This window comes from Lethenteron reissneri, chromosome 23 (assembly GCF_015708825.2).
Source record: "Lethenteron reissneri isolate LAM-NWPU_2019-01 chromosome 23, ASM1570882v1, whole genome shotgun sequence".
Taxonomy (NCBI): domain Eukaryota; kingdom Metazoa; phylum Chordata; class Hyperoartia; order Petromyzontiformes; family Petromyzontidae; genus Lethenteron; species Lethenteron reissneri.
In genome coordinates this window covers 14,272,897-14,290,800 of record NC_083801.1, presented here as the reverse complement: position 1 = coordinate 14,290,800, position 17,904 = coordinate 14,272,897, and the positions used below count along the sequence as shown (strand labels likewise).

Here is a 17,904-nt window from a genome sequence, read left to right as displayed (position 1 = left end):
GAGTAGAATATTCACCATTAGATTATTTTAATATTCACTCTCCGGGAGTGAATGTTCAGTCTCCAGTAGTTGAATGTTGGTTCCTCTGGAGGAGTGGAATGTTCCAATTTCAGGAGTAGCATATGGGCTCCACTGGAGGAGTTGAACATGATAAACCCCATATTAATTCATCGATTTGTTAATTAAAATCCATTCTTACATGAAAGAAACACTCAATATATCATGCTTTTGAGAATCTACTATCCATAATGTGATGAAAACTATATGCTAATGTTATATTTAGGCTAAACGAGCAAATACATGTGAGATGGAAATAAACTATTACAAATACAAAGTAAAGAAATTAGACAATAAAACAATTAATTTGTCTCATTGAGTTGCAGCCCACAGTCACAGAAAAGCTGGGGGGTAAATCATGATATCACTCATCTCCATGCCTCTCTTGTGTCAACACAAAGTTAAGCCATGAAGATTCATAATAAGGCAATTCACACGTATATATATTTTCAAATATGCATATTCAAAGGCAAAAACATTTTTTGAAGATATTTGTCAAAAGTACACATCCATCTTAGAGGCAAAAGTTACTTATTTTTCCGTGCTGTCTTTGAGCATAATGTTTTATAGTGCAAACTTTAATCATAAAAAAGTAATTTCCCAAAGTGTGGGAAATTCATTAAAAGAACCGGAGTCACTTGTGTTCTACAGAACATGGACAATTAAAAAGCGAACAACCTCTGTCTGCTGCTAGTGTGGAGCTGCCTTTGGTGACAGCGGGCAATGGACCTGGCTTTTTATTGAAGGAACTTTTTATTTTAACACTCTCCAAAACATCATGGGACCTCATTTGTCAGAACCAAAATATGATAATAGGTTTTTCCCCTTTTTTCTGGCAACAAAACAGGTGTTAAGATGTTAAAACACCAAACTGAAACCTTTTACAAGGAATCATGTCTGCCTTAACCACAATGCTTGTGGTCAGAATGCAAACAAAAAACATACTCTGATAATATATGCATTGTCCTTGAAACTCATTGGTCCACACCAGAAACAGCTTTCAGAGTATGTTTTTTGTTTGCAGAGTATTTTTTTGTTTGCATTCTGACCACAAGTGTTGTGGTTAATGCAGACATGATTCCTTGTAAAAGGTTTCAGTTTGGTGTTTTAACATCTTAACACCTGTTTTGTTGCCAGAAAAAAAGTGGAAAAACCTATTATTACTCTCCAAAATATCTATAAATGGTTAATGCATCGCTCTACCCGCCTGCATGTCTGTCACAGAGGGTCATGATAACTCGCACAGAGATTATCCAATATGAACAAAACTTTTGCTGCTTATCGAAAACTGGCCAAAATTTTTCAAAGGAATACCCAAACATTGAAACAAACCCAGAGCTTACAGGGAAAGTGTGGATCTTCGCTCTCTGATGATATATACATGTGACATCATCTTACAACATCTCATGCAATGCGATGCCATCTTACTGTGCGGCTTCAAACATTACGTTTGTTTCCCGCTTACTCAGACAAAGATCCCCCCGTATATCTCTTGACGATAGGAGCAACTGCTGTTAGCGAACACCTATGAAGGCCGGCATGGCACGCGAGGGGGTGGGTGGTGATGTTTACAAACCACACCAAGTACTTATATGAGGCTGAGTCGACCTAGGGGAGGCCCAGGACCAGTCAAGATAATCGTCACTGGTGTCAGCCGTGAGCGGGAATTGAACCCAAGCTGCCGGGTTCGTAGAGCAATGCGCTAACTGCAACGTTACCGCTCCCCTATCACTTACTAAATACATCTCAGGACAAGCGCGTGTTCGAAAGCATTATGGAATCCTTGCACCTACATGATTTTATCTCCCCAGTTTAATTGCACCGTTGTCCCCCCCCCCCCCCCCCCCCCCGGCTGCTCCACGGCGCGCGTTTCACATGTTTCTCTCGGCCGTCCCAGGAGACTGCCGCCTGGGCAAGTGGTCCGACTGGAGCGTGTGTCAGCTGATGTGCGCCACGGGCAGCAACGTGGGGCTGCGTGGCGTGCAGGCGCGCTCGCGCGTCGCCCTCGGAGCTGCGGTGCCGGAGAGCCGTGCCGCCTGCCCGGCGCAGCTCTGGGAGTCGCGCCCGTGTGACGGTGAGTCGCCCTCCTCTTCTCATGCCACGGGGTCCGGCTTCTGTCGTCGCTGACGATTAAGCTTTGTTAACGCGCAATATTGGCAATGATTTTTCCACCCGAATAAAAACAACGACACGTGAGTTTCCCCCGAGACGCCAAGTAGGTCCAGGTATTCACGTGGAGGATCATTTCCAGATATCCTTGGTTTCGGTGATGCAGATGATTCAAAATACCGATGTGTTCAGTCGTTTACTTGTTCTGCGGTTTGGAATTGTGTGCAAGCGATTCAGCTGTGCAGGTGTTCATTTCCGCTTGAGGTGGCATGAGGGTATAGAGTTTATTATTTCGCCTCCTCTCCTGAACTTGAGCATTGTCACTTGGAACGAAGACGTGCTTTTAATATTCACTGGCTCACTCACATTCCGTGATTCACGGAGGCAACATCGTCCCCAGGGTGGTCACTGTTGGCACCTTCCGGCGATCGCTCTTCTCTGACTCGCATTGCTCAGCCGTAGTTCTGCCGCTGTGCTGGAGAGCACCGAGCAGAGGTGCTCAATCATTTTCAAACCTCGGCAGTGTACACTGGCCTAGGGAATTGAACCTCTGACCTCCCACTCAAAGCAGACACTCTAACCATAAGGCATTGGCTTACTCCGGTGATGGTCATATGTTTTGGTATTGATTTTTCCATAGTTCTGGTAATGCTGCAATGCTGTGATAGCAGCTGTGGGACTAAAGCAATTTGTAGCGGTGTGCCGTTCATTTTTCAAAAAGATAGCACGTACAGCGCCGTTTAATTTTTAATGGCAGGACGGGGAGTCGTTGCAATGCAAGAGTTACATGCATTGCTTCGTGGTGCTTGCAAACAGATGGAAAGTGCTTTCAGTACCAGTGGAGGTCAGGGCCTTGGCGAGGGACGGAGAGAGAGGTCTGGTGTGCCCGATCGGATGGCATCAATGTGACCGGTATGATCGTGATTATTGATACTGTGTTCTTACAAAGCCCATTCGAGAGCATGACGTTTAAAATGCATTCAACCCCTAACACGCCCTTCTCCGTATTAAACACAGGTGGTTGTCTCGCTTCATCCGAGCCGCCCAGGATGAGATCTTGCCAGCCACCCTGCCCGAAACCCAACTCATTCTGTACACAGGTGGGGAGACCGCAGTTGATGTTTAGATGACACGTTCATCATCTTTATCTATATATATAAAAAAATCATCGTTCATCCTTTCACACGGTGCCAGAATTTGTGAGATGAGATCAGTTGAACCATTCGCAGAGCCTCAGCCACTCCTGGTGATGAGGCTTGTCAAAGCACAATGTTCAATATAATAATGCCAAGTGGAGTGTGGGAGGGATGGGCTTGCTTCTACGGTATATTTTAACTGAACTACTTCGAGAGACAACTCGGCCACTGGAAACACATTGTGGTAGGCAAAGATAAGCGCCGAATAACATCGTTTTTGGATGTCCATACTTAATTAGGGAAACAATTAGGCCACCACATGTTTGTCAATATCTTTCTGTGTGATCTTGTTTGGGTTTGTTTGTTTGTTTGAAAAAAACCTGCCGAGCATTTTTGCAATGCTTAATCGGGAAGGACGAATGGGGCATATATTTAAGGTTTGCTTGAGCAAGTCACATTTGGCCAAATCACGAGCACCTTTTTAAATCCTTTATATTAAGTTCACTCGCTTGCTTGCTTGCGCACTTACGACCGTGCAAATCTTTCGGTCGTTTTTTAACCCACTTCCCGTGATCCAATCGAGCTGACAGTTTGCACACAGACTCGTTGTGCGTGACAATTTATTTTCGTGAAATTTTTTTCCACTTTTTAGGAAAAAAAAAATTCATATTTAATTTAAAATACCAATGTGATAAAAATGAAACTCTTACTCAAGAAAAACAGAAATGAATAATAAAATAAAATCGATGCCACGCATATAAAGGATTTATAGTGAAAAACTTTGTTTTTACGGGTAAATTTTTTCTTATAATGCACTCTGTGTAAGTGAGGCTGTCAATAATGGTGCCAGACGTGGTTGTGCGTGTCTCTGATCCAGCACTTTACAGGCAGGAGTTAGTGGATCGAATAGATTTGTGAAACTCCAGAACTATCTTGACTCTGAGGTGGATAGGAATGTGTTCATGCTAACCTTCAAGCGTTATTCAATTATATGGATGGATTGTCTCCAAGTGCATTGATATCTTCCCACACAAAGGAAAACACTCAATTAAATTAAATTGGCCAAACATCCCAGTGCAGGAGCCTACTGAAAAATAGTGTTGAGATGTATTGAGGCTTTCCTAGATTAATGTATTACATTATTATACCTATTATTATTATTACTGCATACGTTATAGCAATTGTTTGTATCTTGTGGTTGTATCTTGTGTTAATCGGGTCATTATCCAAAGTTTCACTCCACGTGTTGGGAGTTCTTACAAGAAATCAATTCTTGAATTGAATTCATGAATTCACATGGAATTATTCAGTCACTGGAGCGAAACATTGGCCATCCATGCTGAACAACCCAAAACCCCATCGGGAGAGAGCTATCTATCTATCCATCCATCTATAACTAATATAAACTAAACTACAAAATTAAACTATTTTTTTTTACCAGGTAAGGCCCACTGAACTATATAGCTCTTTTGAGAAGCGACCAGGCCACAAATGATAGCTCAACAAAGTGGCTTGTCACGTGGAAATTTATAGCAGCCAAATACTCTAAATGCGTGTTTCTAAATGTGAAGGAAAAAACCAGAGTACCGGGATAAAAATCCACGCGGCCACAGGGAGAGAGACATGCAAACTCCAAAGCTACAGCAGGCGTCAGGGTCGGGATCGAACCCACGACCTCCTGTATACCAGGCGAGGTAGTTAACATCTTGCTACCGTGACAAAGCTATGTAACATGATTATAAGTGCATTGAATGAGTACAAACTGACGGTCGTTATTATCGTCGTTCTCTGCTGTGCGTGAGCAGGCGGGGACGTGCGAGTGTGCGCGGGGGTTCTCACGAGCGAGTGCGCTGGGCGGGACGGCGGTGCGGTGCGAGCGCGTTACCCTGACAGCTGGCGCCGGTAGTGGCGGCAGTGGCAGTGGAGGCGGCGGCGGCGGCGGCGGCGGTGAGCACAGGGCGGACGTCGTGGCCGGTCATGGCGCTGGCCGGAGCCGGCCCGACGCGAACGGCGACACGAGGCTCGGCGATGTTCTCCACACATGGTCCATGCAGCCCTACGGCCCTGGTACGCGCAAAACAGTTGTGGCTAATTGCCGAGTGCGGGCTGTCACCGCAGAGCACCGCCCGTGCGTGTTTTCTCGTGTGGCCTGGAATATTTGCAGATGCAGAAGCGTGTGCGAGGTTTGCCACCATCCAGCAACGGGTTTTAATGAGAAGTGGGAAGAATTACTATTTTCAAAAGTCTAAATTGCCACGCTTTCATCACGAGCCTATGAAGAAGGGACATTACCCATCACAGCGTCCGTAATGTATTTTTCCGTGACGGCCGTGTTCATGACGAATGTGTGGAGATTCTTGTTAATGCGTGCTCTGTCCACCACTGCCAAGGCAGTTTCTCCAAAAAAAACATGTTTTCGTTATAAGTTCAGCAACTTACCATTTGACAAAGTGTATTTGCTCCTCTGTCATGGCCTCGACTGGCTTCGTGTGCTGTGATCTACATGTTGCTTTATTACAGTTGCATCCCGACCATAATTGTAATTGGATGAGAGTCATCATGTGTCACTGATTAGGTAGTGGATATGCTTCCATTAAACCTGCACAGGCAAGTAAGCGACCCTGCTACCCGTGACCTTCAGGTCCCTTCTCATACAGAAGGGCCCCTGGTTGGGGTTACAAGGTGGTTATTGCGGCTGGCTGGGACAATGTCTAGTCAGGTGAACAAATTGCCAGACAGATCAACAGCTGCACTGGAGAAACAGATGGCAGAGGGGTGCCTTGAGCACCAATGTCATACCGCAACAGAGGGCTTGTACTGGCTCCAATAATAAAATGACCTTTACAGCATTCAGGACTGGAGAAGCACACTACTGGGTGTAGCTTTGCACACTGAAACTTGGGTGAGAAGCACCATTTTCCATCGGTTTCCGTGTCTGTAAATTGAGGCTGTGGTTGAGCGAGTAACGAGTCCCTGTGAAAATCCTGCTCACGGCATCTCTACTGAAACTCGTCTCGTTCCTGGCCGTAGGGAAACCTTTTTGCGCAGCTCCACGCTGGAGGATTGTGCAGCATATGAAGGGTCTGGGGCAAAGTGCACAAGGTGCCCAAATCCTGATGGCAGGGTGCTTTGGTGTTTACTTGTGGTTGGTCGGAATGAGCGTTGCTGGGTTGGTGCTGAAAAGGCATATGTTCAATGGGTATGCTCTGCGGTTAATCTTTGGCGGTTATCCGTGCGGGCACCTGGAAATATCCCCTCTCTTGCCAATGACAGTCATTTTCCCTTCACCTCGGCTGAGCTTTGTAGGCTGTGAGTTTAGATAGCTGCTTTTTTTCCTCTTTTCAAATACATCACTTGGAAAATCCCTTGAGAATGGAATATCTCATTTGGAAGGGTGACCAGGGTGTCACTTGCTGCATTTCCCTGGGAGTGGAGAGATCGTGAAGGGAGATGCACCGACCACTCGTCTGGATACTCTGTGAGTGAGAACCAGAAAAGGGAATATGGTAGCATTCTAAAGCAGACTCGTTTTGTCGGTTAAAAGTGCTACTGTGGAGAAGGCCCTAGGGTCATCTACGGGCCAATTGGCTGCGTTTGATCGACTGTTACTGTCGAGACATGGGGCGAGGAAGGGAGGTCGCTTTGAGGGTCGCTAGGGGTCTGCATAATGAAAATGCGATGCACTTTGCAAGTCAGGCGACTTTTGTTTGGAAGCGCTTTTATATTAATTTGTAGCCGTCCGATCGAATGTCTAAATAACTTTCATTCAGGTAATGGTACTTACTCAAATTAAAAGTAAATTGCAAATCTGATATATATGTCATTTAAATGAAATCGGTAATTATTTTGGTCTGTTGGCAACTCAAAGCCTAGAAAAGTGAAACTTATACGGCACTAATTCCTGGTCAGAGCTTTTCCCATTACTGCTGTGAAGCAAATTCCATTTACATTAAAATCCCATCATTACTGGTTTTTCCCATTTGCACTTTACCTCTCCCCTATCTTCACTTTCATTCTCTTTTACTTTGCAATGCGGTTTTTAAGATTATCTAGCAAATGTCTGGTGTCTGATTTCTAATACAGATGAATGACTATACCTATTATGGGGGTTATCACTGAATTTGCAGGCCTGTCAATTTACTTGAAGATATGTTCCTCACAAATGCATGATGTTGAAAAGACATCTAATTGTTCTTATATCTTCATGAAATATTCAGGTCCCTACTCTGTATCAGACTGTTCACACATATAATGAATTTAAAATTGCTTACTTTAGCAAATTGACGTAGATTTTTTTTATTCAGATATATAGTGCTGCAGCTCACACAAGATACGTTTTTTTATATACTAAGGATATTCAAATAGTCTACACCGCTGATGGACAATATCAAGGTTTTGTCAACACTTTTCAATATATTAATTTTAGTCACTCCAGTCTTGCAACCCATTCTCATGTTTTAATAACCTCGGCCTCAAATTTCCTTTTCGAGAAAATTGCACGGTGCGCTGAACACGATGTGAATGCGACCTTCTGTTTCAATAACGTACGCGTGGGGTAGGATGTGAGTCGGCATTTCTCGTTTGCAGCCTTACAGGCGATCAATTGATCGCGACTCCACCGGGCACCACTTCCCTGTTGTTTGTGCTGTGCCTCTCTCGTGAATGTAGCCCGTGACCAACCTGGACAGGTAGGGCAGTAAATCACAGCCCTATTGGACTCATTGTTGAGACTTTATACATTGCATTGAGTTCTCTGTTGAGACCTACATTCCATTAGGCATTAAATTACACGCCTGGAATCACAGCAAATGCATTGTCCAGGGATCCAGTACGCAGACAAAATTTTAACTTTTTTTTCTCCTCTCGCCAGCTATCACTTTACTTTCCAAAGTAAAATGATTCTCAAAAATAAAACATACAAATCTAAAACAGCGAAATACTTGCAATATGTCTTGCTACTGCTTTCGTTTTTAGTTTGCTTGTAGGTACCTAGTAGTTTTGAAAAGAACGTGTTTCGTCAGTGCATGTCATCTGCTTATGCCACACAGAGCAGAAACAAATGCACAGTGACAAGGAAAATGTAACCACAGCAAGGTGGACGCTTGGACTAGTACACCGCGAGACAATGGTAGAGGGATTAGAGAACATAGCGCGCGTTATAGGCATCACATTGACTCACAGGAAACGTGCGTGAGCTGGGGCAGAGCACCTCACGAGAAGGGATGATGGCCCTCGGCTGAGATAAAACGATGGCGTGCGGCCAAAGGAGGGAACATGCACGAGAGGATGTCCATCGTGGAAATTGAGCAACGACACGAGCCTGTGCGTCGGAGGCCAGAGCTACAATGGGATATTGCACCGTGAGAAATGACGATGGCTTGGCGAGCCCTTCATCCAGCAGTGGATATATCAGCGGTCGGGAACCTATGGCTCGCGAGCCATCTATGGCTCTTCCGGTGACGGCATATGGCTCCCAGACAATTTTGAGTTGAAAAAAATAATAATAAAAAAATAAAAATAAAATCAGTTTGAAACTGATTTTAAAATACTTGTGATATTGCTTAATAATACTGTGTCATTTTAAAGTAAACAGAAATTAGTTTTGAAGATAAAATTTCTCGGGTCACGGGTCCCGTGACCAAAAGTCGCATTAAAAGTAAGACATATTTAATTTATTATACGTTAAAAATACTATATGGCTGTCAATGAAATATATTTAGAAATATTTGGCTTTTATGGCTCTCCCAGTTAAAAAGGTTCCCGACCCCTGGGATATATCATGGGTGCTGATTATGGGTTCACTGAGCTAGTGTATATTTTAATAAGTTTGTGGCGGGGGCGGGGGGGGGGTTTCTTACATTATGAATAGTGACATAAACATGATACAAGCTCAGGTTGACTTCAGTGGTGCGCAGGGAAAAAGACATCATTTATGTTGTCTCATGATGTGGACGGTCAATAGAGCCAGAGTGCCGTGATTAATGTGTTCTGCCTTCGCAGGTGCACCAGTTTTCCTGCGCCCGGAATAATGCGCCCATTTCTGCATAAATGACTGTATATCAGCGAGCTGGTTGTGAAATAGTGTCATAAAATTCGAATGCTCTACCGTTTGTCCCTCAACTGGCATCCCTTTTAAAATTGCCTCGTCGTACGGAAACGAGGCTTGTTTTTCACGGTCGAGCAAACGCTCACCGAGTGTTTCGGAGACACACGCAACACTCTGGAGGACCCTAACCGTTAAAATGTTTTGCCGTTATGGATTTTCGGATTTCACGTCTCCATCTGCCCTTCCTGTTTGGAACACGTTCTACATTTTATTTGACAGCGAATCCTTGTCTACTTTCCCCGCGCCTGTTTCTTTTCTCGCTCCCCCTTGTCCTGTCGGAACAGATGGCAAGCTGAAAGTGTGGGTTTACGGTGTGTCGGCGGCTGCGTGTGTACTCCTCATCTTCATCGTCTCCATGATATATCTGGCCTGGTAAAGTATAATAATAATTATTATTATTATTACTACTAAAGCATGCACGGTGCAGTAAATACACAGCGAGTAGCCATGTAATGATGTTTCGATTCTTCAATCAAAATTGATTCTCATGCTCGCGACACGTGCGGAAAATTGTGCGAGTAAGTATCGATTATTTGCAATTCCTATATCTTGTACGTACAGTAATGAGTTTACGTGAACCATTCGGCCGCGAGAGGCACCACCTTCGCCACAGCGTAAAAACTAAATTGATTCTTAAATCAAATCGTGACCCTAGATTGTGACAATTCATTGAATAATGAGGGGAGGGGTGGGGGGGGAAGGAATCGTTACATGTCTATTTTTGAGGGGTTTTTTTTTTTACTGTTGCAAGATACAGTAATAGAAAACGTAGGGAAGTGGCGGTGCAGTTGTTGGCGTGTTGAACTATGAACCCAGCAAACCTCAGTTTGATTCCCGGCCTCGGCGACAATGAGCGGCGAGAGATATCTCAGCTGGTTCCTCGCCACCCCCCTCTCCCCTTCACCAACCTGCATTGACCAGCGTGGTGAAGTATGGTCAAACAATGCCCATGAAGGACAGTGTAAGGAGGTCTTCATCCAGCAGTGGTTTGACAATGGACTATCAAATATCATCTCAAATATAAAACGTATGAAGGTGTTACTTTTGAAATCCCATTTTTTTCAAGCTCCTCAAATTTACATGTGTAAGCCAAGAGGCCACTTTCTGTTAGCTTGAGCAGTAATAACACGCTCTTATAAAATATTGTGTTGTTTGTGGAAACGAAGAATTCAAATCGCGCCGTTAAGGAGTGGCGATAGCTATAATTAGTGTGGAGGTTCCCTGGGACTGCGAGATGATCAATACTCACCCGTGGATTCTTCTTTCATTAGCGTTTGTGCAGAATAATTTGTCAGCATGAAGGATGCAATTAGCTACATCCTCCCTGCGGGCTGAGAGTTGAGACACGGGGGAGGGATTGATTTGGAGCCAACGTGAGCCCAGGAGATACTAAAGTGCTAGACCCAATCGCTCTGAAATTGCGCATTGATTTTTGGACCTTAAAATAAATATCAAGGGTTCATACGAGTTATTTTTTTAAGTGTGACATCGTTTTCTGCTTGAAAAAATTGAATTCCTCGTAAGTCGGATTCGGCAACAATTAGGTGTCTAACGATGCATCGAGTCGTCGAATTGTGTCCGTTGAGAATGTGTGAACGACAAATACAAATGAGGCGGTAAAAACGGAGCAACAAAAATCTATTGGTGAATTGAATTTTTAATTGCCCCAGGGGTTGGGGGGGTGAAGGGCAGCTGAGGGGGTGGGAATTGAAGGGCACGGTGTGGTGAATTGTAACAATAATAGTAACGCTCGCATAACACTGTGTGCTTACTGGCGGAAACAGTGTTGTTCGGGATTGAGTTCCCGTTGCCGTGTTTACAATTCACATGCTTGCACGGGGTAAAGAGCGCGGAGGGCCCATTACGACCGTTTCTTTTCAAAACTCAGCTTCAACCTTGCTTCGTTGTTTTGCCTCCATTTAAATGGAACGCTTGTGTAACTCAATTGGAACATTCCGTTTGCCGTCCCTCCAATTCCCCTCCCAAGCAAACGACCGAAGCGACCCATACGCAGGCCGGTGAAGCGCCCCTCTCCGAGGAGGCCGGTGACCCTCGCGTACGACGGTGACATCGACCTCTAGGGAGCGGCGACCCCCTCGTCTGGGCAGGGTCGGCGCAACCAGCGAGCGGATTCCACGGTTCGTTGTCGGGGTTTTTGTTGTTGTTGTTGTGTCCTGTGGACTGAACCACACAAACTTTTATGGCTAGACAATCAGCTGCTTTTTTGGACCTTGTGGAAAATATGTACATACCGTGTAAAGACTTACACTTGGTGTATATATACATAAAAATAAGTTACATAATGAGATAAGACCAACATAATTCTGATTCATGCAAGCTCTTCTGTGGGTACCAGCACACACGCTGCACTACAAAGTGCATTTTGGATGCAAAAGCAACGTGCCTGTATCAGACAAAGGAAGCAACTCGTCCACCACTTGGGAGACCTTTGTGTAAATGGTGAAAACCATGAGGAACATCGTCGACATTGCCAGTCAAGAGAGCAAGAACCATTACAGTGGATGGCCAGAGCAGAGATGCAGCAGTCAAATCAGAACACGTGGAATCCAGCAGAATTTAATCAGTCAAATATGGATGAGTATAGAATCCAAAGTAATTTTACCAGTCAAAGTGGAAGACATGGAATCCATCACAGTGGAATCAGTCAAATCAAGACAAGTGTATGATCCAAAAGCATTTTACCAGTCAAATCAGGACAATTGTGGAATATGGATGTGTGCTTTTATGTATTTTCCTCTCTTGCCATCGGGATGTTCTTTTTGGGATCTTTGACTAAAAGACCAGCCTCTCTACAACAACGTTAGTTTTTTTACAAAGCTACACAAGGTTGAAAAAAATGATGCTACCAGCCCATGGATCGCTACATAAGAGTGAATGCATATTCACGGCTGATTCCATTAAGGCGGCCAATGAAAGTTGCATCAAATGGTGGATTAGGTAAAAATCAGTTGAGCTTCAAAAGAGAACATGATGCCAAAATATGTAAGGCACTTAATTAACAGAGTGGAACAATGTTTATGCAGAACTCATCACAGCTTTCAACAAGCAGGATGCCACTACCACCAAGCCATCCTCCGCAACACAGAAGCTGGACACTACATCATGAGTTGTTGTATACATGCAGAAGAAAAAGAATCAGCTCAAAAAATGACCGGACTTCACCCACACCCACATTAATGAACAATAATTTTTGCCGATCTGTTTATGTTTTTTGCTGCAAATGAATTGCGTTCTGCATTTGATAATAATAACTGTCTTAACAATCCGTGGTCCTGCACAAGTGGAGCATGGATGTTGTTTCTCTATTACCTTTTTTTGTACCCGGCGCTATAAATTCATTGCACTGTCTATTGACTCTAAAGCGTAGCAATTTTACAGCCTAGAGAACACATGCACAACTTCTACAATGTTAAACGTGAAACCTGCGCTCCTGTCCTGTGCTGAAGCACATTGTTGTTGTGGATGGGGGGGGACGGTGTATTTGTTACTAACGGCGAGTCGCAATTACATAACTGTACTCTGCGTATAGTCATTTGGATGTGGTTCGTGTCGGCTGATTTATTTACGGACAAGAGAATTGGAACCGGTGATTGCATGCAGAGGCAATCGGGCTGAGTTGCGACGAGACCCAATCACATGGTGCTTTTTGTGTTTGGTCAAGTAAAAGAGAAAAAAGCCTTCGTGTGAGACGTTGCCTGGCCTGACCTGGGTAAGGATAACTATTTGCACTATGTTATGGGCACACACACTTTTCCATCATCGTCCTGATAATGAAATGCGTCTCGCACGAGGCTCTGGGTAGAAGCCGTTACTCCTGGGACTCGGTGAAAATAGACACGTGGAGCGATGTCCTTTTGCCATGGCGTTGTGGGAAAAAAAGCCTTTACATCATTGTTTAAAGCTGTGGGGTTTTTTTTTGCCGAGCAGAAAAAAATGTAAGATGATAATGTTTTACTTTACGTACTTGATTGTGTAACTACTGTGCTGTGTCGACATGCTGTTGAATTTCGAAGGGTATCCTAGCAAAGCGGGTGTTCGCGGAAAATTCGTATAATACAGCGCAATTTAACAACAATGTAAAGGTTTTGTTTTGTAACGAACTTTGCATTTTGTTTCCGAAACGTTTCTTTTCTTTAACAAACGGTGGCATTATGACAAAGAACTAAGCAAAGTATTCGTATAAATATAATGCTTGTGTACAGTCATTTGAATTCATGATTTCTTATATTTGAATAGCGTAAGGGATTCGGAAGGATTATATGTGCACTGACTTGTCAAATACTTAATTTACATTGTGTGTTACAAGGTAACCTGTATATCTGTATTTAATGTAAAGATGATAATAATTACAAAAGCCAATAGCGCAATCTTTAACTGCCATGGAGTGTAATATGTGATTGTTAAACATGTTCAAACTGCCTATGGAATTTGTTGAGTGTATGAGTCTCGCTGTATTTCACTGTGTATACGTCGGCATATTGTGGATGCACACTGCATTAACCGGGCATGCAACAATGCATCAATTAAACATTTTTTGTTGTTTATAGATTATGATCGCAAAAAAACACGCATTGACATAGGATGGTTTCTTTACGATGATGCAACGTATATGCAAATTTAAATGTGTAATCTTACATTTAGTCTAATAGCGCAAACCAAGCTATATAAGGGAGTGGCAGAACAAATGAAAACGATCGAGACACAATGCAAACGAAACTAATAACGAGACAAAATCCATTTTTCATTTGCATCGTGACCCTGAAGCTCTTTTTCACAGATGTCCAGTAGGGGCAGGTCAGAAAGTTACAACAACAAACGATACAAAAACACGATAGGAGTGCAAAGTATAGAAAAGGTAACCAAATAAACAAAGAAATATATACTAAAAATACACTATTCTTGGTTACCGAGACAGCTCTTCTTAGAGCCTAGTCTCACATGGTGTTGGACCAGATGATGCCAAAAGGTGCACAACTCAAGATCAATGCACCATCAGAGTATGAGAGCTATTCATGGTTCTTTCGGTAAAGTCACGTAGAAGGGAAATAATAAAATGATACAAATTTAACAATTTTTTCCCTATATAGCCGTGACATTGTTTTGATGCAAGTGCTGTTAGCGATCACCTCTGAAGGCCAGCACGGCACACGAGGGAATGAGTGTTCAGCACCACGCCCGGCTGCCTTTGTCTCCCGAGTGATAATGATTACACACCGAACCAGGACCTCATTTGATGCTGAGTCGACTTAGGAGAGGCCCAGGACTGGTTTAGATAATCGTCACTGGTGTTGGTCGTGAGCGGGAATCGAACTCGGGTCGCTGGATTCGTAGCGTAGTGTGATAACTGCTACACCACCACTCCCCACAACTAAAGACGTACATTATCACTAACGTTTAAATTCTATCAAACTTTTTTTTTGCGAAATTATAATAATGTGTCACTCATTACGACTTGTATGCGACAAATTGTATATCAATGAGCTCTCCCTCGATTAATGAAAGGACACTGGATAGAATTTAATCATGCAGATTTTAAGCTCCCCAGACACTTTCCCGACAACAATTTGAGGAGTCAATTACACATGGGTCACACTTTCAATTTCAAACAAGAAAATGCGAATTGTATCTGCTGTATTGCAAAAAAGGCCTATCCCAAGCCCATTAATGCAGGAGCGTGTGTTGGCTTATTTGGGCCAGGGTTTTTCAACGACATTGTCTGGTGGACCACAAAATAAAATTGGCACATCTGACAGGCCACGTGAAGGTCATGTCATTACGTCACTTGGCTTCGTGACAATGTCTGTATATGACCTCTTTATCTGTCCCTCGAGTGTCCAGGTCTCATTTACCTTGCTTATCGTGGTTTCATATCACGAGTCACTATCTATTGTCAATACCTCTCAAATTTCGAGATGTTTATCTCTCTTTCATCTCAATAACCGGTATCCCTTTATGTATCAGTGAGCCATATATCTTGGCGGGCTACTGCCAACGGCCTTCACGGGGCCACATGTGACCCGCGGGCCACGAGTTGAAGAACCCTGATTTGGACAAAATCACCCCATGGTTACACCAGTTCTCTTGCAGTCACTGCTTATCTGAGCCTTGAACGTTGTGGATAATCTATGTATTACTGGGCAAACAAGAGTCTGGGTGTAAAACAAAAAAAAACATGCTTCGAATTGATCAAAAATAGGAATATGTGTTGAACATTATACAGTGTATAATGGATAAATATACTCTAGTATTGAGGGAAAAAAACTAAGTCAAGGTGGAATTTCTTCAGTTTCACAAAGTCCATGCAAGAGCAGCATGATACATTTAAATGAGTGGCATCAGTGAATGTTTGTCTGAATCCGTGATGAATAGGAGGGGATAAGTGCTCACAGTATTTGATCAATTTTAACAACTTCAAATGATGCATTGTTATTCACGTCCACGCTCACACTAAAGCAGTTGCATGTTATTTCAGATTAAAAGTGGCGGATCTGGCTGGGTACCGCAGTTGTTGGAGCATACAGGTCTACAATTGGAAGTCTCCCGAATTTAAATCATGATTGATAAATTATCACTTTATCAGAAATCCATATTGGTTGTCTTATGGAATTACTCACTCCCACTATAGGAATGTGGAATTTCCACCATTGGCGTTGGGCTGTAAACATGATATGAGTGCCATCCCATACCCATATCAGCAGTAAAGCGTTCGACTTATTGGCTTTGAGTGACAGCCACTGCATAGGTGTTCGCAGTTGTGCTGTCTATCTCTGATGTGTTTTCAGGTTGTACCACGTGTTCTTCTGCATTATGTCCGATGTTTTGCTTCATGTATTGGGAGCTTCTTTCAGAATTCAGTTCCTGAAGAAGAGCCCACCACGTGGCGCGAAACGTCGGATATCGTCCTGTACAACATGCAGTGCAACCATAAAACACATCAATATAACTCACGAGTGAGGAGCTTCACAGATTTTAAAATAACTATAGTGTTGACAGCGTGCCCAAGTGTCCGCATGAAACGGTTGACCTTCGAGGAGCCTCCATTACTGTTATGGGACTCTCAACTGAGTCCAGTCGAGAGTCTCATACAAGTGCATCTCTAACTTGGTAAACATCTCACCATGTTTCGATTTAAAGCTTTCGTGACTGCAGGGATTCATCTTCTTGGTTCTTTCGGTAAAGTCACGTAGAATGGAAATAATAAAATAATAAAATAAAGCGTTAAATAATTCTCACGACGTTTCGGCCACAACGCAAGCAGCCGTCCTCAGGTGAAGACCAGGTCTGTCGGGGAGACAGCGTCTGAATGAAACAGCACCACGCTTGGAGCGTATATTTAAGCTGGGTTGGAAGGGGGGGGGGGCGCCTTGACAAAAAAATTTGCATATCAAGAGGAATTTAGCATATTTTGATATGCAAATTATTTTGTCAAGGCGCCCTTCCCCCCCTTCCAACCCAGCTTAAATATACGCTCCAAGCATGGTGCTGTTTCATTCAGACGCTGTCTCCCCGACAGACCTGGTCTTCACCTGAGGACGGCTGCTTGCGTTGTGGCCGAAACGTCGTGAGAATTATTTTATTATGTTTTATTTTATTATTTCCATTCTACGTGACTTTACCGAAAGAACCAAGAAGATGATCTCACCACGTGTTTAGATGTAGATCTCTGATCTGGGAGCACTGTCTCATCCTTTGCGAGTGGATTGCAAATGTTATGCTGCCAATTACATTTGAAAAATGCCACCTTCAAAACTGTGGTGCCATTTGGTATGAACAATGTAATAAATTAATGCTGTGAGAAGCATGATTACAGTTGAGTCAACAAAGAAAAAGAAGAAAAAATTACGGCGTGTGACATCAAAAAATTAAATAAAAATGCGCGGGTAAGTGCTACTTATTCAAAGGACATTGTGTAAATGTGTTGTGACAGCATAGGCACATCTGTTTATCATGCATTGTTGGGATCTTCTCCGTTACGTCGTATAAATTCCCAAAACATTTACATCTCCGCTGCGCAGTGGCTTCATATTTGTATGTTTAAAGCCTCTGTAGGCTTCGTGCAGTTTCAATGTATGCTGCCTCTCCGCAATGATGCCAATACAAATAGCTGATTTTCACGCAACCACTAGAGATGGCATTACAGCAATAACACCGCCTCAAAGACTCTCGACGCAGAAGATCCCTGTCTTCAATCTTCCGCAAAGCTTATGGGCAACCCTAATTGTTAAAACACTCTCCCGCGTGTAGCTGTGGTCACCCAGAAGATACCCGATTCACAAATGCGAAGGAGGCATCATCACAGCGATACACTCCACTACTGACGCAATGTGGCACGACCACCTCAACGCTTACACTGGTCACACTTTTTCTGGCATAAGGTATTCCAACGGTTTTTGAGATATCAAATATTGCATTTTCAATAAAAACTGCAGAAGAAAAATATTAAATAAATGTGGATATCTACATAAAATTATATTA

At 43.3% G+C, this 17,904-nt stretch overlaps 1 protein-coding gene across 2 annotated transcripts in view; it reads left to right on the top strand.

Moving 5' to 3' along the window:
• LOC133346052 (thrombospondin type-1 domain-containing protein 7A-like) overlaps window positions 1-16,576 on the top strand; it is a 234,534-nt gene extending 217,958 nt beyond the window's left edge. Inside the window, exons 25-30 of one of the 2 annotated variants that reach the window (XM_061557347.1) lie at window positions 1,955-2,131; window positions 2,983-3,078; window positions 3,184-3,266; window positions 5,108-5,369; window positions 9,693-9,780; window positions 11,396-16,576. In XM_061557347.1, the coding sequence (XP_061413331.1) occupies window positions 1,955-2,131; window positions 2,983-3,078; window positions 3,184-3,266; window positions 5,108-5,369; window positions 9,693-9,780; window positions 11,396-11,489 (800 nt within the window). In that variant the 3' untranslated portion in view covers window positions 11,490-16,576. Of the gene's footprint in view, window positions 1-1,954; window positions 2,132-2,982; window positions 3,267-5,107; window positions 5,370-9,692; window positions 9,781-11,395 lie in introns of both variants that reach the window. The other variant, XM_061557346.1, reaches the window with a different exon arrangement.
• The last annotated feature ends 1,328 nt before the right edge of the window (window positions 16,577-17,904 follow it).